The 23,584-nt window shown below is 45.5% G+C and overlaps 3 protein-coding genes across 6 annotated transcripts in view; 1 reads left to right on the top strand and 2 right to left on the bottom strand.

The window, feature by feature from the left end:
* Nucleotides 1-14,878: 14,878 nt before the first annotated feature.
* Nucleotides 14,879-16,430, bottom strand: LOC123512301. The gene is made up of 2 exons (XM_045268638.1): nucleotides 15,744-16,430; nucleotides 14,879-15,658 (listed from the first exon to the last, which is right to left on the bottom strand). The coding sequence occupies exons 1-2, from the start codon at nucleotides 16,428-16,430 to the stop codon at nucleotides 14,879-14,881; spliced, it is 1,467 nt and encodes a 488-aa protein (XP_045124573.1).
* A 211-nt stretch (nucleotides 16,431-16,641) lies between these two features.
* Nucleotides 16,642-18,491, bottom strand: LOC123512302. Its single transcript, XM_045268639.1, has 2 exons — nucleotides 18,173-18,491; nucleotides 16,642-18,068 (listed from the first exon to the last, which is right to left on the bottom strand). Exons 1-2 carry the CDS (start codon nucleotides 18,489-18,491, stop codon nucleotides 16,642-16,644), a joined length of 1,746 nt encoding a protein of 581 aa, XP_045124574.1.
* A 1,165-nt stretch (nucleotides 18,492-19,656) lies between these two features.
* LOC123512454 (mitotic checkpoint protein BUB3-like) overlaps nucleotides 19,657-23,584 on the top strand; it is a 131,754-nt gene continuing 127,826 nt past the window's right edge. Inside the window, exon 1 of one of the 4 annotated variants that reach the window (XM_045268876.1) lies at nucleotides 19,657-19,786. The gene's annotated coding sequence lies outside the window, so the exon portion shown is untranslated. Of the gene's footprint in view, nucleotides 19,787-19,840; nucleotides 19,865-20,462; nucleotides 20,606-23,584 lie in introns of those variants that run through there. The other 3 variants (XM_045268873.1, XM_045268875.1, XM_045268874.1) reach the window with 3 other exon arrangements.

Here is a 23,584-nt window from a genome sequence, read left to right on the forward strand (position 1 = left end):
GTAATGTCACTTCTGCGTTAGTGGTGAACGTTATGGGAGGACCAGTACGTGTGAAACATAGTCTCTACCTTGGAGATGGATTAGTTTACGATCAAAAGGTGTTGCCTACTCCTTTAGACTTTCCCAAAGCTTGTGTCGCAACGGTGTCATCCACCTCTGACAGCGAGCTGGGGTCGGGCCCACCTCTAAGCTCGCTTGTCAATTTTGTGGATTACCCAGAACTGAAGCACTCGCTGTTCGATATTCTCGAAGAACGTCGCAACGTGATAGCGTTGCCTGGCGAGCCCCTTGGTAGTACGGAGCATGCCGAACACCGTATTCTTCTCAAACCAAACACTAAACCAGTTTACATTCCAGCCTACAGACTACCTCACAGTCAGAGGGAAATTGTGGATGAGCCATCAGGGAGTGATCGAACACTCACATTTCCCCTGGAACAGTCCCCTCTTCCTCGTTCCTAAAAAGGATGGTAGTTTTCGCCCAGTCATTGATTTTAGGAAAGTAAATGAGGTAACAGAGGATGATCGTTACCCTCTACCGGTCCTGAGTGACTTGCTTATGTCCTTAGGTGGTGGTAATACCATTTTCAGCAGTCTTGACTTGCTGTCGGGGTACTGGCAGGTACCTATGGCGAAGGAGTCCTGGGAAATCACTGCGTTTAGCACGCCATCAGGGCACTATCAGTGGTTGCGCATGCCGTTTGGCCTAAAGTCTGCGCCACTTACATTCCAGTGGATGATCAATACATTGTTTGCAGACATGTTAGGTAATTCTGTATATGCCTATGTGGATGACATCATCATCGCCAGTAAATCTGTTGAATCTCATCTTCAGACTTTGCGTTCAGTTTTACAGCGACTGCATGAAGCCGGCCTTCGAGTAAAACTGTCAAAATGCGAGTTTTTGAAGTCCAAAATCACCTTTTAGGGCACGTTGTCGATAGTGAGGGAATCCACACAATGGACGATAAAGTGTCCGCAGTCAAAAATTTCCACAACCAAGAACCATCGAGAATGTGAGATCATTCTTAGGTTTAGCAGGTTACTACAGACCTTTTATTAAGGATTTTGCTAAACTTGCATCACCACTCAACCAGTTACTCAAGAAGGACGTTTCATTTCATTGGAGTGCTGCACAGGAGCGTAGTTTCCAGGATTTAAAAACAGCTCTCACACGGGCTCCCGTTCTAGCATTCCCTGACTTCTCATTACCTTTTGAACTCTACACAGACTCATCCTCGTTAGGGCTCGGCGCAGTGCTGACTCAGAGGACACATAGGGGTAAAATCGTGTGATTGCTTATGCGAGTAGGGTTCTTAACTCTGCGGAAGCGAACTACTCAGTCACGCATCAGGAAGCTTTAGCTGTCATCTGGGCTCTTACCCATTTCCGAGATCTAATACTTGGGTACCCAATCACAGTTTTCACAGATCACGTCGCCGTCACAAATCTTTTCAAGGGACGTAATCTTAGTGGCAGGCTTGCACGCTGGTATCTTACATTGCAAGAATACTCTCCTCAGTTCAAGTACCTTCCAGGCCGTGCGAATGTCGTAGCTGACGCTCTATCACGGAATATTCCAGTGAGTGCAGTCTCTCAAGCATCCCCAGTACATAATTTTTCTCTCCAGGAACTCGGCGTGGAACAGCGAAAGCATGAGACATGGGGGAAAGTAATTTATGCTCTGGAATCTGGTGATCTTTCCACTTTGCCCTCCTTACATGTACCCTTCTCACAATTCTTTTATCACCATCTAATGTCTTATGTAGGCGAGGCCCAAAAGAAGATGGAGGCAAAGATCTTTTGGTTATTCCAGAAGTTTTTGTTCCAGTCATTCTACAACTTATGCACGATCACCCTACAGCTGGACATCCAGGTCGTGACAAAACCCTGGCTGCCGTCCGTCGTGCATATTATTGGCCTCGTATGAGAGTAGACGTTGTCGATCATGTTTCGCGTTGCGTTAGCTGCGCTAAGCATAAGGGCGTTACGTCTGGTCCTGCGCCTATGCTAGGATACCCACCACCTGCACAACCATGGGATGTAGTTGCAATGGACCTTCTGCAGCTTCGTAAGAGTCGCCAAGGCTCCCAGTACCTCTTGGTTTGCGTAGATCATTTCTCTCGTTTTGTAGTTTTGTCCCCGGTAAAAGCTAAGACAGCGCCTGCGATTGCACATGCGCTAGTTACGCACTTGTTCTGTCCTCACACCACTCCACGTGTTCTCCTTAGCGATAATGGCACAGAGATCAGAAATGCCTTGCTATCGGAGATCTGCGCAAAGTATAACATCAAACAGACGTTTACTGTAGCTTACCATCCAAGTTCAAATGGCCTGGTAGAGAGAGCGAATCGTAAAATCCTTGAAGCCCTCCGTCATGTTGTCACTAGCTTACATGACAACTGGGAAGAGTGGATTCCTCAGGTTGCGGCTTGCATTAATGGTTCGGTATGTGAATCAACTGCGAAAACCCCGCACTACATTCTCTATGGAGTAGATAAGAGATTGCCATACGACTTGTTGGCGGGTCCCTCTAAGCCTGTCTATAACATAGATGACTACTCTTCCCAGCATCTGCGAGTTTTCACAGACATACATAAAAAGGTTAGGGAGAAATTGCTTGCTTCTAGGAATGAGATGATGCAGCAACAACACAAGCGTGCAACTCCTATCACCTTTAAAGTAGGAGATATGGTGATGGTTCAAGCGTCCCCGAGGGAATCCAAATTGTCCCCTAAGTTCATGGGTCCGCGCTTAATTGTCAGCGAGGATAATGGTAACAAGTTTGTAGTTTTTGACCTAGATCTCAATACTGTAGAAATGGTTCACAGTGACAGGCTCAAGATAACTAAGGCTTCTGATCCAGCTTTGGATAGTCGCACTTGCATACCGAGTAATAATCCTCCAACCACTGCCATCCCACCTACTAGTCATCCTACTCACTCTTATAATCTCAGGTCAAGAACCTTTCTTGCAGCAATGGCGTTTTTCCTGCTTCTCTGGGGAACATTAAGGACTGCATTGGCTACTCCAACACATCTCAAGCCAGGGGCACTCGTTGCGCCCTTGGGAACAGTGACCCTAGTGGAAGATGCGTTGTTCGTCCGCTATTCATACTCCATTCTTCACTCAGTGCAGGGAGTCCTGAGGGGCGTTGCTTCAAGCTTAGCGGAGATGGTTCGGCGAGTGGAGGTTGAACTCGCCGAACAGACAGACACACCATCTTATCCTCATTCCACTTCTATTCTCAACCTCCTAAAGACTCGCTTAACTTTTCTCTCTAACAAACTTGCTACCGCTACCGCTACCGCTGAATTGACGGACTTTGTTCTCGTAGATCAGTCACTGGAAGTTTTAGAATCCGCTCTAGATGCCATGCTTTCCTATATTTCTGTCCTCATCCAAAACCTTGTTAATGCTAGCCGGGGTATAGTAACTGCTACTCTTTTCCCTGTCGCTGATCTAATCAAGACGCTTGACATTGGACAGACTATTTTCAAATTACAACCTTTGTTTAACCGTGATATTGTGGAACATTATTATCCCATCTTAGAATCGGTTCTCACGCTTGAAGCTGTCGTCATCTATGTTCCTTTCAAATCAATGGACACCTTTCATGCTTATGAAATCATTCCTTTTCCATTCTCTATTAACACCTCTGTCCTAATCCTAGACTTACCTCCTACTCTGGTTTTGATTGCAAAGGATTTTTCCGTGTATACCACTACCTCAAGGGACTCGCTGAGTAGCTGCATGTCATCGTATTTACACCGATATCACTGCGATGCTACCCTTTTTTATTTTTCGCCCCATTGTAGGGAATATGTGCGAGGTCATCCTTACTCGTGTTCACGCAGAGGATGCTCTCTTAACTTGTCCCTATAGACATATAGTTCCACAGGCCATTTTTCAACATCCGTTCCATGGTTATCATTACTTCTTCTTCCCAACTCCCATCCCTCTCGCAGTTGTTTGTCCGAATGGTACAATGTATGAGAGGGTTGTTGGTCATCATGCAGTTCACAATTTTTGTCATGTTACGTCTACTAATCTGACCACCTATCCTAAACGTCTCTACGAAGCTTTTACTGTCAATATATCTGCTCCTCATCTTTTCCCTTTATCTATTTTGCAAAATCTATCTTTTTACAGGCTTTCCTATGTTACTAACACCTTACATGAAATTAGATTTTCAAACCAGTCAGAATTTGCTCAAGCCTTAGAAGAGTCTCTTCCAGAGTACCTCGATCCTGTTGTTTTCTATCCTAGTCTCTTAGTTCCTATTCTCCTGACCATTTGCATTTTACTTCCTCTCTTTATTTGTGTTTACAAAGCGTTACGCCTTTATTCTAATCTTCATGCTGCCAAAGTTGCCCAGCGGCGATTTCACTCTCAACCATGAACTTCCTGTAGTACACTTTAACACGGCTAGGTACACGATTAGAATATTTCTATGTATGCTTTCTTTTTATGCCGCGAGGACGCGGCAGGTATGTGACCGAGCGGTGTTAGGGTATGAATTGTATATAATTATTTTTTTCCTTGTTTCTACACACAGCCGTGAGAAGCGAGGCTGATCTTAGCGAAGAGCACATCCTTTCATTTTCAAGTGCAAGCACTTCTTATGCTAAGTCAGTATACGTTCCCACAGGCTCAGTGTGAGAACCTCTGGTTGCTGGATTATATATATGTAATTATAACAGTATAGACATATATTCAGTACTATCATATATTTTATTTCTTTCATTTATGATTAAGTAATACTTTAACTATTGTAACCAATGCATTTGTAACTGTTCTTTAATATATGAGTCGGTCACCGGTGTCAGTGAGTTTTTGCTGACGAGAGATTGACAAGACGGTGCTACGTTAGTTGGAGTCTGACGAACACACAAGCTGGCTGTTGTGCTTCCCCGGGCGTTTGCCAGGGAGCTGTGGACTGTGTGTGTGTGTACAAGACTATCCTTGTGTAGTGTAAATAACTGTATTGTTAATATAAGGAAAACCCAAGCTGTGTTTTCGTTAACTCCCCTGAGAAGACAGTGTGAGAGAGTTCTTGAACTAACGACACTGCTACTCCTGTGCCCTCTTCGTGGTAACATAACATTGACCACAACAAACACACACACACACACACACACACACACACACACACACACACACACACACACACACACACACACACACACACGTGGATTTCACGAGCACAGAGAGAGGGTATTCGTCACTATCTGCTGCTGCTGCTTGGAGTAGAAGTGGAGCCAAAATCAGTAAGCAATTTAATAGATATATAGATTAAGCACTATTTCTTATATAAAAGTTGCGTTAATTTTTCAGGTATTTGGTAAGCCTGATGTAACATGGTTTTTTTTTTTTTTTTACGGTATAGCGCCTGTAGGCACACTTGAAGAGTGTATGGGAAGCGCTGTTCAGCTTCCGCCCATTAGTGGCGCAGGCAATTTTATTTATAGTGGTACCCATATTAGGGCCCATATCACCCCTGAAGCTCGTCTTGGGCGTAACCCCCTAGAACCTGGGTATCATGGTGACATATACGTAACTTTAAACCACTCGACAAATGGCAAAGTGTTCAAGGCTGTACGTGGTGGGATTCGAACCTACGCGTGGACGTCTGCCCGATCCCACGCTCACCACCTTATCCGCTACGCCACCGCCATTGAAAATTATGTTTTAAGCAGCATTAGTTACTATACATGAAGAAATATGCCACTTTTAATTAATTTTGCTATATATTAAATGACTTTGGGGCACCTGAAGATATTTATTCACAAGTTTAATTTTTCTGCTGCAAACAACTATCATAATCCCCTATATTTTCCACACTATTACAATTTAAAATATCTTTAGGCAGCTATTTATTATGCATAAAGGAATATGCAAGTTTTATCAATTATGCATTATATTTAATGGCTTTGGGGCACCTGAAGATATTTATTCACAAGTCTAAATTTTTTGTTGCAAGTTACGATCAACATCCCCATATATTCCACACTATTACAATTTAAAATATTGAAGTCGGATTTTTTTTATCCACCCTACTGCACACATGTCTTCCACTAGAGCAGAACTGTATGCTGTACTGGAGGCGCTCGATTTTGTGGCGCCTCTCTATAAGAATATATATTTCTTTATTGACAGTCAGGCTGCATTGTATGCCCTTCAAGCCACCTCCCACCATGGACTGTGATCTAGTTAATAAGTGTCTTGATCTCATCCACGCCCGAGAAGGTGCTGGTGCCACGGTCCATTTCATCTGGATACCCTCTCATGCGGGTATCCCGCTAAGCGAAAAAGCAGACCGCCTTGCTCAGTGTGCCCTACAAGATGACACAGTGGACCCTGGCACTGAGTACACTCTGGGTTATGTTAAGAGTAGCATTAACCCCTTCGGTACCATGACGCGTTTTCATATTCATTCTGGTTACGATTTGGTGATTTTAAACAGCTTCAGAAACTTGTGTGGAATAATGTAATAGTGGAGACTCTGGCCATTAATCTTCTGACCTCCATAGATTCTTCCTGATGTCAATAAAATGGTCTAATCACGCCCAAAACTCAAGGTAAAATGCGTCCTAGTGCTGAAGGGGTTAAGAACTTTGTACAAAATAACATTAGTGATCAGTTGGAGCTTTGTTTCCATAGGGGCAGTAGCACTAGTCTTTACTATGCACGTGTCTCCCAGAGCTGTGCTTACACCTATGGGAGACACACTGCATCACATGACAGGGTGGCAATGAGGCTCAGATTAGGCTACAAATACTTTTGGGTTAGTCAGTGCTTCTCCTGGTGTGTGCTGTGTGGTGTGTGGTGCACGAAGAGGACACATTCTGCGTCACTTTATCATGGAATGTCCTCTCATTGCTAAATTTAGGCCACAAGGTCAACATGACTTGTATAGCTTCATTGCCCATCTCCTAGACTCTCATGCACCACTCTCAGGTATATACTCAGGGAAAATCCTCAGTTTGCCCCCAGACTGTAGGATGTTTATGCAATAAGGTGTGCAATATGTGTATTTATTTATTGAAATACTTGTATTCTTGTGTATACTGTCCAGTGTTATATTTTTTATGCTTTAACCTTAAGTCTTTGCACAGGGAATGGGTGGCAAGGTCTATCCTCCTCCTTTGTTGTAATTATTTATTAATCCAACAATAAATGTATCAATTCATCAGTCAATCAATCACATCCGGACCTGCTGCGCATTATATGCAATCTACCTCCCCCATGGACTGTGATCTAGTTAATAAATGTTTTGAGCTCATTCACGTCCTAGAAGGTGCTGGTGCCGCAGTCCATTTCACCTAGATACTCTCTCATGTAGGTAGTCCGCTAAATGAAAAGGCAGGCCGCTTAATGTGCCCTTCAAGACGACATGTGGAACTGGTTCCGAGTACGCCCTGGGCAATGTTAAGAGTAGCATTAAGGACTTTGTACATATATAGATATATATAGTATTATTAGTGATCAGCTGGAGCTTTGCTGCCATATAGACAATGGCACTAATCTTCACTATGCACGGTCTTCCAGTGATGTGCTTATACTTGTGGGAGACACACTTGTTACGGCCCGCCCGTAACATACATTACTATCATCACCTCCTCCGCTTGTTACCTCGTTCGCCACCTCTCCGCCTCTCCTTCCATGTCACCGTCTCGTGAACTTTCCACGCCACCGTTTCATGAACCCTCCACGTCACCGTTTCATGAAGCCCCGCTACTGATCCGAAGTTGGATTCACGCGGCCCCTTTCGACTCAACCGAAAGTGTTGAGCCAGCTCTTGGCTTTCTGGATTGGAAGTTGAGATCCAAGCCTCAACCAGTAGAGACGGGCAAGAACCGTTATTTTGGGAATCGGCGGTTCCGGCTCCGAGTGTCTACGGAATCGCGAGAACCGGTTCCGGAACCGGTACCCCATGACCTCCGGCTCCCTACCTCTTGAAGCTGTAGATTCTTTCCGGCGGTTCCGTAAAGTAAATCAGTGCTCAGCCCCGCGCGCAGCACCTACTACTCACGCCTGGAACCGTTAAGCGATCTCTTCCGGCACTGGAGCCGGTAAGAGATCGCTTAGCGGTTCTCTCTCTTGTAAATCAGAGAGCCGGTGCCGGCTCCCTTAGTCCTGGACGATTCTCGCGTGACGCTTACCACCAGGCTGGCTGTCAGGAAGCCGACTCCAGGGAGCGGCTGGGAGCCGCTGCTTTCTCGATCATGCTATACCTCATGTTCCTCTGCTGACGGAGGAGCCTCGAGCGCTGCCACTGCCAGTGCCTGTCACCTTTTTTTTTTTTCTTTCTTAGTTATTATTATTGTTATTATTATTATCATTATTTCATTATTATTATACAAGAGAGATCGAAGTGTTTAGGTTTGTTTGAGTGATGTTATACTCTTTTGCCGAAATATTTGTAAGTACTTATCTTTATTACATCGAAAAGTTCATATACGTGCTGATGAACAGCACGGGTTCCCCCCCTGAAAGCTTTGACTCGACTGAGGCGTCGGGGAGAGTGAAGGTATATATGTGGCCACTAAAATTGTGACGTCACGAGCTCGCGACCAATCATTTGCGCAGGAAATGATAAGCCGCATGATGGCAACATCCATGAAAGCCAATCACAGCCTTTTCTTGCCCACAGCCTCTCGGAAAGTCTCGAGGCGTTAGAGGTTCCATTGGCTTCCAAAGAACCGGTTCCACAAGCAGAGAACCGGTTCCCTAGTTCTCTCGACGGAATCGCCGGAACCGGTTCCGGAACCGGTTTCTGCCCGTCTCTATCAACCAGTGAACACAACGCCTCTTGGGTCTACCGTGGGATCAACCATCACCCAGCATTTCACCACTGCGACACCGCATAAGTATCACTTCCCCTCGTCCGTGCTTTCCACATTGCCTCTATATAGGATTAGGATTATTGTTAGGTATTAAGTTGGGTTCTTTATTGTTGTATTTATTACTGTGTTATATGTATATGTGTATGTCATTTTCCTGTGTTTCATGTTATATATCTGTGTTTCATGTTTCTTGTTATATATGTGTCAATTTCATTATGGGTTATTAAAATAGCTTTTTAAAGTGACCCCCTTTTGCATTTCCTCACCAGTTGAACCTGCAGTGTTTTTTTTTATTGTTATTGTTCACCGGCTCTCCGATGCCAATCTTACCAGTTTAACCGGTGAACGTAACAATTGGCGACCGTGACAGGACCATTATAACCCATGTTCAGTGTTCCATTTTTCCAGTGACTTTTTTTTCTGTGATTACATTATTTTTTTTGTTTCTGTGGTGTTGTGACTCTGATGTATTTTTTTTTTTCTGTGACCTACTCTGCGTGGGGTTTAAATTTACCTTTGTGCGATCAAGTGGCTCCTTTTGGGTTAAACGTGCTTCGTGACTTTCATTGGTATCGCATAGCAGTGGTAGAGCAGGAAACCAGGTAGAAAGGCGTGTTCACCGATAACACTTATCTCTATTTTTTGCACATAGGCAGGTGTGTAATAAGTGTTATCCAAGTGTTGGGATCATCATATGTTCATGCGAACCCTCAATCCCCTCACTTCGCGGATCATTTTCTCGCTAGTTAGAATCGGCCATTTTAACTAGTCTCTCAGACTAATCCGCCTCCTTATCAATAACAAGTCTCAGTACAATTTGCTCCTCACTCTCAAGTCTCGTAACTAGAGTAATCCGGATCCCTCTTAATGCCGTAACTCTCTAGTTTACCCCCCTCATTAGTGATTGTACTCATAAGTGTTTACTTAAGTATAATCTAGGTAATTTCCAAGGTTGCCTTTATTATCACTCTGCCAAGTTCCTCACTTAAGTAATTCGCTTATCATTTTTTTTTTTGTTGTGGTTTAACATCTATTTAATATGGCTTCCGCTCAGTTTAACGTTGAAGATTTTTGTGCCGACCCTTCTCTGGAACAACTTAAAGATGCTAATATAAAGAAGGACCAATGGAAGACCATCGCTAAACATTTTGATGTTCCCATCACGTCTCAGATGACTAAAGAGGTCATTAAGAATGTAGTTGTTGAACATCTAGTGCAAGAAGGTCAGTTGCTAGGAAATGCCATAGAAGAGTTAACTCCCATGTCAGCCTCTACGAGGACTATAATACACAGTCCCCAGGAAGAACAGGATAAGAGTAGGATAAGTCAATGGGAAATTGAGAAGCTTAAACTAGAATACCGGATGCATGAAAAACAAATGCAACTACAGGCAGAAAAAGAAGATAAAGATAAAGAGAGAGAATTACGGGAAAGACAAATGCAACTACAGGCAGAAAAGGAAGAGAGAGAATTACGGGAAAGACAAATGCAACTACAGGCAGAAAAAGAAGATAAAGAGAGAGAATTTCAGTTACAACTTAGAAGGCAGGAGAAAGAGTTAGAAATTCAGGAGTTAGCCCTACGAAATGACGCTAAGTTTAGAGGGGAAGAAATAGATATAAAGAAACAGTTAGCAAGCTTTAATCCTGCTACAGCTGCTCCGCTAGTTCCCCCTTTTGATGAATCTGATGTTGACGGGTCATTTCGCGCTTTTGAGAGCATTGCTAATAGGAATAAATGGCCCAAGGATCAGTGGGTGTCTCTCCTTGTCCCTAAGCTAGTAGGAAAAGCTTATAGGGTATACAACGGCCTTAGTGATGAGGTAGAATATGAAGAGATCAAAGGTAACATTCTAGACGCCTACTCTATCACTTCTGATGGATACAGACAGCAGTTTCGAAAGTATGTGAAACCAGAGTCTCACACCTATGTTGAATTTGCTAGTGAGAAACTAAGACAATTTAAGAAATGGTTAGCCGCCCTTAACATTACCACCTTTTCGGAGTTGCTCAATCTAATGGTCCTGGAAGAATGGAAGAACAAGTTACCCTTTAATATTCTGAGGCATGTGGAAGAACGGGAGAGAGTGATCTTATGTCTGCCGCTAAAGTGGCTGATGCGTTTGCTTTGTTGATGGGATCCCTGGGTAGTAGAGGTCGTGGTTCACTATCTAATGTTAGGTCCTCCTTTGGGGAAGGTTTTGGGGCGCGGGTGGTAAGCCAACCGGATTCTCGCCAAATGCATATAATTCCCCCTGGTGTACATACTGTAAGAAGCCAGGTCACACGATCCAGAAATGTAGACACCCAAATTGCAAGGGTTCTCAACGTCAACTTTCTTTTGTGGCCCCTAAACCTAACACATTTGAGAACAAGAAACCAGTGGCCCTAGCTAACCCTGTCAACTCTCCTCTAGAACTTTATGACTCGTACATGTATCAAGGTAAAGTGTCCCTGACTGATGGTAAAGACAAGGCAATAAATATCAAGGTTCTGCGTGATACAGGTGCTGCCCAATCCATCTTAAGGGAAGATGTCATCCCTAACATCAAACAGGCTTTCACTGGGGAGAAGGTGATCCTTACAGGTCTCGAATCACAGCTCTCCTATCCCTTGGCTAATATTAGCTTACAGTGCCCGTTCATTTCAGGAGAGGTTGAGGTAGCCATTAAACCTGGTGAACTGCCAGTACTGGGGGTACATCTTGTACTGGGTAATGATCTTGCGGGTAACTTGGCTGTTCCAAACTTAATTGTTCTTGATTCTCCCTTAACAGAAAGTCCCACTAAGACCCTGGACGAAACATCCCTCACTTCTTCCCAGTGTGTGCAGTCACCAGGTCTCAGTCCAAGTCCCCTGCCCTTTCATCACCTCCTCCACCAATGATTGCCTCTACTGACAACTTGTATAATAACATCATTTCAAAGGAGAATTTGATTAATGCTCAGGAACAGGATCTCACTTTGGCTAAGATCAGACATGTGGCCAGTGAGACAAAGGATATGTCTAAATTGCCTTGTTTTTATTATCAGGAAGGAGTCCTGATGCGTGCCTACAGACCTCCTGAACTGAAACAACTAGACACCTGGTCAGAAACACATCAAGTTGTCATCCCCTTGTCTGTAAGACCAGCCATTATAGAACTAGCTCATGATGGATTGTCAGGTCATCTAGGCATCCAAAAAACCTACAAGAAGGCTCTTCAACATTTTTTTTGGCTATGAATTCCAAAACAAATTCAGTCTGACAAGGGTAGCAATTTCACTAGCCATTTTTTCCAACAGATAGTGAATGAGCTAAACTTCGACCATGTTACCTCCTCGGCTTACCACCCCCAATCCCAAGGCTGTCTGGAGCGGTTTCACCAAACATTAAAATCCATGATGAAGAAGTATTGCTTGGAGCATCAAGGAGACTGAGATGAAAGTATTTCTTTCCTTCTCTTCGCTTTAAGAGAATCTCCTCAAGATTCTTTAGGTTACTCCCCTTTTGAATTACTCTATGGTAGACAGATCAGGGGGCCTCTCAAAATATTAAAGGATCAATGGTTTACTCAAAATACTCCTTCAAGCCCCAGTGTGTCTGACTACATCAGTAACCTTAAGAATAAAATCAGTGAAGTCAGATCTTTTGCTAAATCAAACTTCCTCAAATCTCAAACTAAAATGCAACAGAATTCTCTTCCCAAATCTGTCATGAGAAGTTTCAAACCAGGAGACAAGGTTTTACTTTTTCTCCCCACTCCAGGCAATGCTCTTCACAGTAAGTTCATGGGACCTTATGTTGTGGCTAAAAAAGTCCATTAAATTATGTGGTCCACACTCCTGACCGTCGTAAGGATTCCCAACTAGTTCATATTAATCTAATGAAACCTTACCACTCCAGAGAACCAGAGGACGACTTGTCTCGCGCTGTACCTGTATGTCTGGTAGGAAGGAGTCTGGTCCTGTGCCCCCGAGGAAGAGTCCGACATCGAATTCCTCTTCTCGTCACCTAAAGGACGCCCCTCAAACAGCCAAATCATGTCCAACCTTGATGAGGTGTTTCTTTCCTTAACACCTTCACAACAGTCTGATCTTAAAAGTTATTGCTAGACTTTTCTGAAATCACAGGTGACCTTCCAGGAGTTTGTAATACTATCCAACATGACATAACATTAATATCTAATGACATCAAGCCTATAAGACAACCAGCCTATCGCATTTCACCCATTAAAAGAGACTTGATGAAAAAGAGGTAGACTATCTGCTCTGTCATCACCTTGCAGAACCTAGTATATCTCCTGGGCTTCTCCCTGCCTGTTAACATCTAAGCCAGATGGTAGTAGTCGATTTTGCACCGACTACAGGAAATTAAATAAAGTGACGGTGCCAGACTCCTACCCATTGCCCTTGATAGAGGACCTTATAGATAGTATAGGAGTAGCCAAATTTGTAACCACTATAGACTTACTTAAAGGTTACTACCAGATTCCCTCTCGGACGAGGCCCAAATAATATCCGCCTTCATCACCCCCTTCGGACTATACCAATACACAGTGATGCCCTTTGGCTTGTCTAATGCTCCCGCCACCTTCCAGAGGGCTATAAATTACATCACTCAGGACTTGGAGGGAACATCTGCATATCTGGACGACCTGGTGGTGACTGCGGACGACTGGGCGACACATCTGACCCGTCTTCGGAGGCTGATGGGTCGGTTGCAGGAAGCCGGGCTTACAATCAACCTGGCCAAGTCCACCTTCGGGAAGTCTACGGTGGTCTACCTGGGACATGTGGTGGGAACGGCAAGGTTCACCCCAAGAGAGCTAACGTGGAGGCCATCCTTGGCTTCCCTGTCCCTACCACCAGGAAAGCTCTCATGAGGTTCTTGGGGATGGCTGGTTTTTACAGACGCTTCTGTAAGAACTTCTCCACCCTGGCCGCCCCCCTGACGGACCTTATCAGCACTTCCGTCCCCTTCCACTGGACCCCGACCTGTGACCAAGCCTTCCAACACCTCAACACCTCAAGGCGTTTCTCTCCTCGGAACCAGTGGTCTGGACGCCGGATCACTCCCGCCCCTTCCATCTACAAGTCACCATATCAAGGGGGTGGACAACATCATCGCCGACGCCTTATCAAGATCTCCTGTCTTACCTCCTTCATGAGCCCATTACGGAGGTCTTAGGGGGGAGGAAATGTTACGGCCCGCCCGTAACATACATTACTACCATCACCTCCTCCGCTTGTTACCTCGTTCGCCACCTCTCCGCCTCTCCTTCCATGTCACTGTCTCGTGAACTTTCCACGCCACCGTTTCATGAACCCTCCACGTCACCGTTTCATGAAGCCCCGCTACTGATCCGAAGTTGGATTCACGCGGCCCCTTTCGACTCAACCGAAAGTGTTGAGCCAGCTCTTGGCTTTCTGGATTGGAAGTTGAGATCCAAGCCTCAACCAGTGAACACAACGCCTCTTGGGTCTACCGTGGGATCAACCATCACCCAGCATTTCACCACTGCGACACCGCATAAGTATCACTTCCCCTCGTCCGTGCTTTCCACATTGCCTCTATATAGGATTAGGATTATTGTTAGGTATTAAGTTGGGTTCTTTATTGTTGTATTTATTACTGTGTTATATGTATATGTGTATGTCATTTTCCTGTGTTTCATGTTATATATCTGTGTTTCATGTTTCTTGTTATATACGTGTCAATTTCATTATGGGTTATTGTGGTGTTCAGCAAAAAGCAGTCAGCAATCCGGTGATCTTTATTCCCTTGGTGTACAGAGGAGTGGGGCGACTACACAGCTCGCCTTCTGCTCTCCCACTGACCCGACGCCTCGCGTCACAGTCGTCCTCACTTCCCCTCCCATAACAAACAATTAACTAGGTAACTAGGTACAAGGGTAAGAGCCAACGACACCCAAGTATTTAACCCATCACCTACACACATCATAGTACATTACAACACAGATACATATACATTACATTACACACCCCCCTGATCTCCAGGATCACAACAATATCGCTGCGGAGGGTGCCGCTCACGGGTACTCCTTCGAAGCACGGCTTCGTGGTGCCTCAGGTGGGGGTTCAGCCACCTGCGGCTGCAGCAGCTGGCTTTGCGCGTCAACATAAAGCGGAGGTTCATCTTCTATTCCCAGTTCATCTGGAGTGCCAGCTTCGTTCACTGAGAGGCTGCTGCGGTGTCTCAAGTCCCTGACGTGTCGTGGGACTCCATCAACCTCTACCACCTGCGGCGAGGTCACCCTGGTGACGACGCCGGGCTGCGATGCTGAGGTGCAGCGCTCGCCCCGCCTCCGAACCCACACTGCATCGTCAACCGTGTAGTTCTTCCTTGCAACATCAGGGGAGGTGTGAACGGCACGCTGTACCTGATCGTGCCGCACGCAGTCTCGTACTCGGTACCGGTAAATACCACTCACGGGAGCTGATGCCACAGTTTCGTCCCGGGGCGTCACGTTGTACAGGTGGACTGCCTCAGCAACGGAGCAGCCCTTCCTCGCTGCTATCACCTTCACCGTGCGATGGTTCCTTTCCACGATACCGTTACCAGACGGTGCGTATGCCCCTCTGAAGCGCAGCGACACGCCCCAGCGCGCCGCGAAAGCTGCGAATCGCCGGCCTCGGAAGACAGTGTCGTTGTCACAGAGCAGTTCCACCGGCGCTCCTCGCTCGCAGAAGACTTGTTCCAGGTGACTGACGACGGTGTCCGCATCTGGACGACGTGTGCCACACAGCGAACCGAGACGGCCCGCAGTCGACAAGGGACAGGTAGGCGCTACCGAGGTAGTGGGTAACATCTGTCGCCAGACGCCACCACGTCTCAGTCACACTTAATGACCCGTGCTGCCACTTCGCCGGCGCTGGGTCGATCTTGCGGCACACCTCACACTGCCGCACAGTAGCACGTGCTTCAGCACGCGTCACTGCTCGTGAGATGTCACGTCGTGCAAAGAAGAGTGTGCGTCGCACGCCGGGATGGCCAGCACGTATGTGAACGTCAGCGACACTCGCCACGCTGCTATCCCGACTGCTAGCTGCTGATGCTGCTGCTACCGCTGCTACACTCACTGCCGATCCGTCTTTGTCACCTCGCACCCATTCCCCTGGGACTCGCGTGAGGGCGTCGGCGCGGTTCTCTGAGGAGCGTACGAGCGTCACAGACATGACCAGCTCAAGTTCCGTCACCAGCTGCCGGATGACATCTACCCGACGGCGAATCAGCATCTCCCCATGAGCCTTGGTGCGAAGACGTGCCCGGCCACTCAGCGCATCGTCAATCCAGCGGTAGACAGTCGCAGAGTCTGTTCGCAGATCGATGGTTCGCATGCCCCACGCGATGGCCAGATTGACGCCACGAACTGCTGCGTCCAGCTCAGCCATGTTAATGTGGGAGCTCTCATCTCTTCTAATCCAGCATGCGTCCTCGATGGCAGCTCCTTGCGGTGTTTCCACAACAACACCGGCAGCGATAGAGCTGGCGTCGGTCCACACCACTGCCTGGTCTCCATGCACGCACCATTGCCCACAGCACGGATCTTCTTTGGACAGCCTGCTTGACACGTACTCCATCTGCTCGCACAGCGCGTCATCCCCGTCACGTCGTCCCAGCCCCGGGTACTAGCGTTCACCTGCCGTTTTATCCATGCCACTGCCGGTCGCAGCCAGCCGCCCACCGGCAAATGAGCGATCAGTCGCCCGCACCACGCAAACACTGCACGGCGGGTCACTTGTTTCGGTGGCACGGCAACTGCGTTGTCTCGCGTCCATTGCAGTTCCCCGTTCACCGGACGTACGCGTAGACCCAGCAAGCGTGCCCGTCCGCCACACGGACTGGCTGTTTACACTCCAGCCCGTAACTCGCGAAGTGTGCAGCAACCTGCTCTGCACTGACCAGGTCTTCATTCACGAGCAGGTCGTTTACGTACGGCAAAACTGCTTGTTCGATCTTAGAGTCTTGAGCCAGGATGGTCTTGACAACTGCTTTCATAACTTGTGGAGCGATGTTGAAGCCAAAACCAAGGCGCGTTAAGCAGTACCGCCGACCTCTCACCATCACGGTCTGGAAAGGCCACAAATGCTGATCTACACGCACCTGTAGATACGCCTTGCGTAGGTCGAGGACGGACACGTTCTCTCCATGCCGGCGCCACTTCCTTAGTTGGTCAGAGCATACGTCGCTGTCGGCAGTGAAGGCAGTCACGCAGTCATTTAGCTCACGGTAATCGAGTACGGGCCGCACCTTACCGCCATTGTTCTGCCGCACTGCCATGAGCGGTAGAAGCCCCCGAGGTGCCCCGTGCTGCTGCTCATCGTGAGGTACAAGCCAACCACTTGTAATCCACGACTCCAGCTCCTGGCAGAACGCCTGTCGCATGGAAAGGGGCACGTTGTACTGCTCCACTGTGTTGCCGAGACAGTCAGGGGCAGCACCATTCGTCCACTTCCACGTGACGATCCACGTCCGACTCACTGTGTTGAACTGCACGCTGAAGTCAGGGGCGTCCACCACCAATGGCGCAGGGGCAGCGGTGCCACACAACCGTCGCTGTCCAGCGCCGCAGAATTGAACATCAGAGGCAGACTTCACCGTGACTCCACCAAGTGCCTCGATGCCTGCGATGCCAAGTACAACATCCGCGCCCAGGGGAGGCTGGCTCACTACCAGTGCTTCGAGTCTGGCACACAGGCCAGCAGGAGTCTCCACAGACACCTCGCCGACTCCAGTACACCGGAACGTGTCTCCACTGATGGTTGTTACGCTGGTGATCCGCGGTTGCCACCGCATGCAACACGAAGCGTGCACGATGGTCTCGGTGCTGCCTGTGTCAACGAGCACTTGACAACGACGTCCGTTGACTAACAGCTGCACCACTGGCAACGCGCCGCTCACTGGTTTCCGGAGGAGAACGCTGGAGCTGATGCGTCCCCTCCTACGTCGTTTCCCGTAACACGGGCATGCTGCAGCAAGATGCCCCGGCCGGCCGCAATTCCAGCAACGACGAGTGCGCCTCGGTGCTCTCACTTGTTGCTCGTGAAGCTGCTCTCTGACCGTTGTTGGTTGACCACGAGCCTGTGTCACTACAGCTCCAGCAGCCACACCAGCAGCTACACTCTCATCAGAGAGTACAGCACGAGCCCGGGCCAGCACACTAACCAGGTCGAGGTCTTCGGCCCTACATCCAGCGCGAACTGTTCTGCGAGTGTCATCTGGCAGTCCAGTCACGAAGGCACAGGCGAGGACACGCTCCGGGACTCCCCAAACAAAGTTGATAACCTCCGCAGCTCTGCCAGGTAGACGTCGGCGGACTCACCCGGCCGGAGGCGGCGTGTAGCGAATGCCTCGTACGCCGCGTACTGGTCCAAAGCGAACGCCGCGTACAAGGCGTCACGCACGGCTTCTGGAGAACAGCGGCTGGCTTGAGGGAGTTGTGACCACACGGCGAACGCGCCACCAGTCAGGCGCAGCGGTAAGACGGACTGGGAGGCGGCGCCCCAAAGCTCGCACAACATCTCGGCCCTTGTCACCCATTCTACGACGTCCGTTGTACCGTCGAACTCCGGGATGAGTCTAGCGTCAAATGGCGTTGGTGTAGACGGGCTCGCCTTCACGTCTTCCGGGTCTTCGGGCATGACTGCCTAGATAGCTTGTGGTGTTCAGCAAAAAGCAATCAGCAATCCGGTGATCTTTATTCCCTTGGTGTACAGAGGAGTGGGGCGACTACACAGCTCGCCTTCTGCTCTCCCACTGATCCGACGCCTCGCGTCACACAGTCGTCCTCACTTCCCCTCCCATAACAAGCAATTAACTAGGTAACTAGGTACAAGGGTAAGAGCCAACGACACCCAAGTATTTAACCCATCACCTACACACATCATAGTACATTACAACACAGATACATATACATTACATTACAGTTATTAAAATAGCTTTTTAAAGTGACCCCCTTTTGCATTTCCTCACCAGTTGAACCTGCAGTGTTTTTTTTTATTGTTATTGTTCACCGGCTCTCCGATGCCAATCTTACCAGTTTAACCGGTGAACGTAACACACTGCATCACGCGACAGGGTGGCAATGAGGCTCAGATTAGGCTATATATAAATACTTTTGACAAGTCAGCACTGCTTCTCCTAGCTGGTGTATACTATGTACTATGTGCTGCAACAAGGGGACACACACTGCGTATTTATGTCACAAAATGTCATCTCATTGCTAAATTTAGGCCTCAAGGTTAACATATTACTTGTACGTACGTACTATACATTATTATACCCTCATTGACCATCTCTTAGATCGACTCAGCCACTCTCTGGGAATATCCTACGTTTGCTCCCATACTGTAGAGTATTTATGCAATAAGGTGTGCAATATCTGTGTCTATATATTTACTTATATTCTTGTAATGTATACTCTCTATTTTTATATTTTTGATACTCGATCCTTATGTCTTTGTCCAGGCGGTGGGTGGCCAGGTCCATCCTCCTACTTTCCTGTAATTAATTGTTAATGCAGCGATAAATGTATCAACCACCAATCAGTCTTTTAGGGAGCCATGTGGTACGGTAGTATACCAGAAAAGTAATTTCGTTCGGAATTGAAACACAGACGTAAATGTAAAAAAATATAATACTATTTACGTTTGAATAAATAATTTCTCTATTTTCTATCTCTTTGACATTTTATTTGCTATTATATATAAGAATAATATATTGGGCCCGTTTTTTGCTTTTTCTGGTGCAGTGGGCGGTTTTTGGGCTGTTTTGTGGGTGATAGATGGGGATGGGCGGGAAAACAGACTGCGAGGTGGCAAGCCGCAAGTGGCAAGTTGGCAACTCTGGGGCCAAGTGGAAAGGCAGAGCTCAGAGGGCGCATTTGCAGTTTGAAAACACCGTGTCGTGGTACTGTGTCTTTTGGGACACCCTTCAGGTGAGCGTCTCATGCAAAGTGTGTTGTGTTGAGGCTGAGACATGAGTGTGTGCCTCCATGGTGTACTGAGGACCAGTGGTGGGTAGTTTGTGATGAGTGAGTGAGGCTGGGAGAAGGAATAGGGGGTAAAGGAAAAATGAATAGCGGCGCCCTTTGTATGTTTTTTTTTTTTTTTTTTGTCATAAATTTAGTATCCATGTATTGAGAATACTAGACAGGCTATATATATATATATATATATATATATATATATATATATATATATATATATATATATATATATATATATATAAACTCACCTCACCAGGGATAGGATAAGGGAGAAGAGGGTCGATTAGGATGTAAAACGGAGCCCATCAATCTGACAGTGACAAGTGTGTGTGTGTATACTGGGGATTCTCGGCAGGGTTTGGGCACTCGTGGATATTTGGGGTCCTGAGCTAGCTGAGCTCATGGCTTGCTGATATGAGTTATCACTTGTTCGTTTTTGTTGCAGTGTTACCTGCTAACTTTTTACTGTGGTCTTAATTGGCGGGTGGGGGGGGGTGTTAGGATATATTCAGTATTTGTCCAGTCACTCAAAAATCACTTCGGTAAAACTACAGAACCACTGCTCCCCCCCTTTCCTCTCCCCTCCCCTCTCCTCCCCCACAACAAGCTTGGGAGACTGTAATCGGGGGTTTTGTGGGGGGAGCCAAGAGTCGAGATATGGCGTTCCGAAAAAAAAAAAAAAAATTAACCCAACCCAACCTAACCTAACTCAGGCTCAGTGTGCTCCGGGAAGCAAAACGGAAACAGCAATTGTGGATTTAGATTCTGGTAGGTACCTAGAATGTTTACTTTATTACTGTGGACATAATAAGGTCGAGCACTCACCAAAACTCTCACTGACGGTAAACATGTTACATATACTGCACTGTGCTGTACGTATTATGCAGATCGGCGTGGAGCAGTGATTCTAGAGAAGAACCATCACGTCAACTTATGTGATGTATTTCATTGGCGAGAGCTCCTCGCACTGACTAATATGAATTATATCTATATCTATCTATCTATCTATCTATCTATCTATCTATATATATATATATATATATATATATATATATATATATATATATATATATATATATATTACAGGTCTTTCCTTCTCCAAAATATATATGTTTGTCTTCCTAAGCATTTTTAAAGAAATGGAAAATTTAGTCTGTTTAAGTTTCTTTCATCAACTAAACTAAAGCCAGTTTAATCAAACATAACCTGAATAAATTTTTGGCATGATGTGTTGATTTTTTAAAGCACCCATATTAATAGCAATTCATGGGGAAAAAAATGGATAATGAATATAAATTGAATTCAGTAAACTGTCATAGCATATAGTCACTTCACCCCAACTTGGACCACAATAGTGGACCAATGTCCAATAGGAGAGAACCCAAACTGCAAGTTTTCAGTGTTCTCCAGCAGGTTTAATTCAGGAGATGGTCAGCATTATTTCATTATACAGAGTAGTTGTCTCTAAACAATATATTATGATATATCTATTGATTCACCATGCTTTTTTTTTGTTATTTGGTAAATTTTTACAGTGCATGCTAAAGTAAAATAATACTCTCTCTTTATGGTTACTTGAGCTTATATAACTAACATCATTATATAAAGCAAAATATAGTTGCCTGGTGTACCAAGCTCTTTCAGTTTTAGAGAGCAGCACAAAACCTTAACACACATTTTAGCTCGACTCTGTAGAGGTTAATGCTTTGCAAGGAAAGTGTAGAGCAGTTTTTGTTTGGTTTTGTTAATAAGAGAAAAAAAAATTGTGGCTGATACCAAACTAGCCTGCAGGTGTTGTAGTGCTTTCATCAGGCAGGCATCTGAGGTCGTGATAATGAAATCTTAGCAGTATTTCATGGGTGCGCGATAGCAAGAAAACGTGATAGCCGAGGGTTGACTGTACGACCAAAATTATCTTATAATTTACACCTCGAAATACGATGATATTTTTAATATACAAATAGTCATCGGTAGGTGGCGCAGCGATTGCTCGTCTACCCACGTCCACCTGAACACTCAGCCTGCGTTGTGTATCGTTGTTCTCAAGTTTTGTGAACTCAAGATTATGGATCCCAAAAGTTTAAGTTTGACGAGAAACGCACAAAATAACCTGTATTCAGATGCTGATTATACTTGGAAATTCAATAAATGAGTAAGTACAAATGGTGTTCTGCCCTATGCAACTCTTCCTCTTTGCAATGCAAAGAACCAGAAGTCTCTAGATGTTACAGTTACCAAAATATCACAGGTCGAATGAGGTGGTATCATCGGTGTACGTGGCCTTGTGTCCGATCAGGTTCAGCAGCCTTGGCTAGAGCGATAGAAAACAGGCTCCTTGTCTCTCTCTCTCTCTCTCCTGTTTTGTTCAGATGTCCATTGTCTTGTTTTGTTCCCTATTCTGTGCTGGTTTACATTCACTTATGTTATTGTTTGTATAGTTTCCTGTTGTTTAGTTCAGTTTGTCTTCTGTATTTTGTATTGGCCTGCCGCTGTTGTGCGCAATAAAGTGATCAAAACAATCTCTCTCTCTCTCTCTCTCTCTCTCTCTCTCTCTCTCTCTCTCTCTCTCTCTCTCTCTCTCTCTCTCTCTCTCTCTCTCTCTCTCTCTCTCCTGTTCTGATTCCACTCTCATTCAAAAGTTGCCTCCCCGCAACATGGTGAGAGACATGAGGTGTAGAAGTAAGGTGCGCAGGAGAGGTGGGGGAATCAGACACCGTGAAATCGTTGTCGCTCCCACCATCCATCGTTGGAGTTGGTGACACAGTGATGTATAGCATATATTTACTCCTGATCAGTGTTGCCAGCTCACAAGCAAAGAGAATAGCCAAAATATACTCGTAAAAAGCCTAAATGTCTATGGATGTGCGCCGAGTCTTGCCCAATGAACATCTATCGAGGTGTCCCGAGTTTTGCGGGTTAAGTTGTTATTTTGGGCAATATAGTACATTTATATCTTGCATACAATAAACACTGTATTTATCTTATATTAAATCTATATTTGGTTGGTATTTAAAGCATGTTAATTTTTTAGGGGTACATTCGTATCACAAGAACGAATTAGTTCTATTTGCATTGATTTCTATGGGAAAAATTGATTTGATATACAATCTTTTTTATATACAATGATCGTCACAGAACAAATTAAAGTCGTATGTAGGTACCACTGTTCTATGAATGATCAATTTCCAACCAAGTTATTTTTGTCCTAGATGTAGAGAATGGTTTAAAAAAAGAAATTACAACATATGTATATAACCTTAATTCTACTATTAAAGTGTTTATGTTGTAGATATGTGTTTGAAAATACTTCAGCTATTTTAAAATTCAGTATGTGACAGCAGAATATCCATAAATATACAATATGTAATAGATCAACTTTTCTGTGAAACATTACAATATTTGGTGAATGGCAGAGCTAGAACTGGAGTATGGGTCCTCTCCTATTCTGAACAGATTCGGATATTAATAATGAAAACAAAAGGCTTTAGAACAATGAAATTCACACATCCATATAGTAATTAGAAATTCTTTATTAACATTAGAATGCAATTGAGAAATTAAATAAAAAAGCTTTAAAATTAATACAGTGACATAAAACAAGATTAAGATAGAATAGAAATTAAGACATTTAAAAGTTGAAGTTTTAAGAGTTTTAATAAAACAATATTCATGTATTTATGCCTGTGAAATGAGAAAAGCCTTTTGCAGGATTCTAGCCAATCTGTGGCCTTGAGAAAATTCATCCCA

The sequence above is a fragment of the Portunus trituberculatus genome, chromosome 33 (genome assembly GCF_017591435.1).
Source record: "Portunus trituberculatus isolate SZX2019 chromosome 33, ASM1759143v1, whole genome shotgun sequence".
Taxonomy (NCBI): Eukaryota; Metazoa; Arthropoda; class Malacostraca; order Decapoda; family Portunidae; genus Portunus; species Portunus trituberculatus.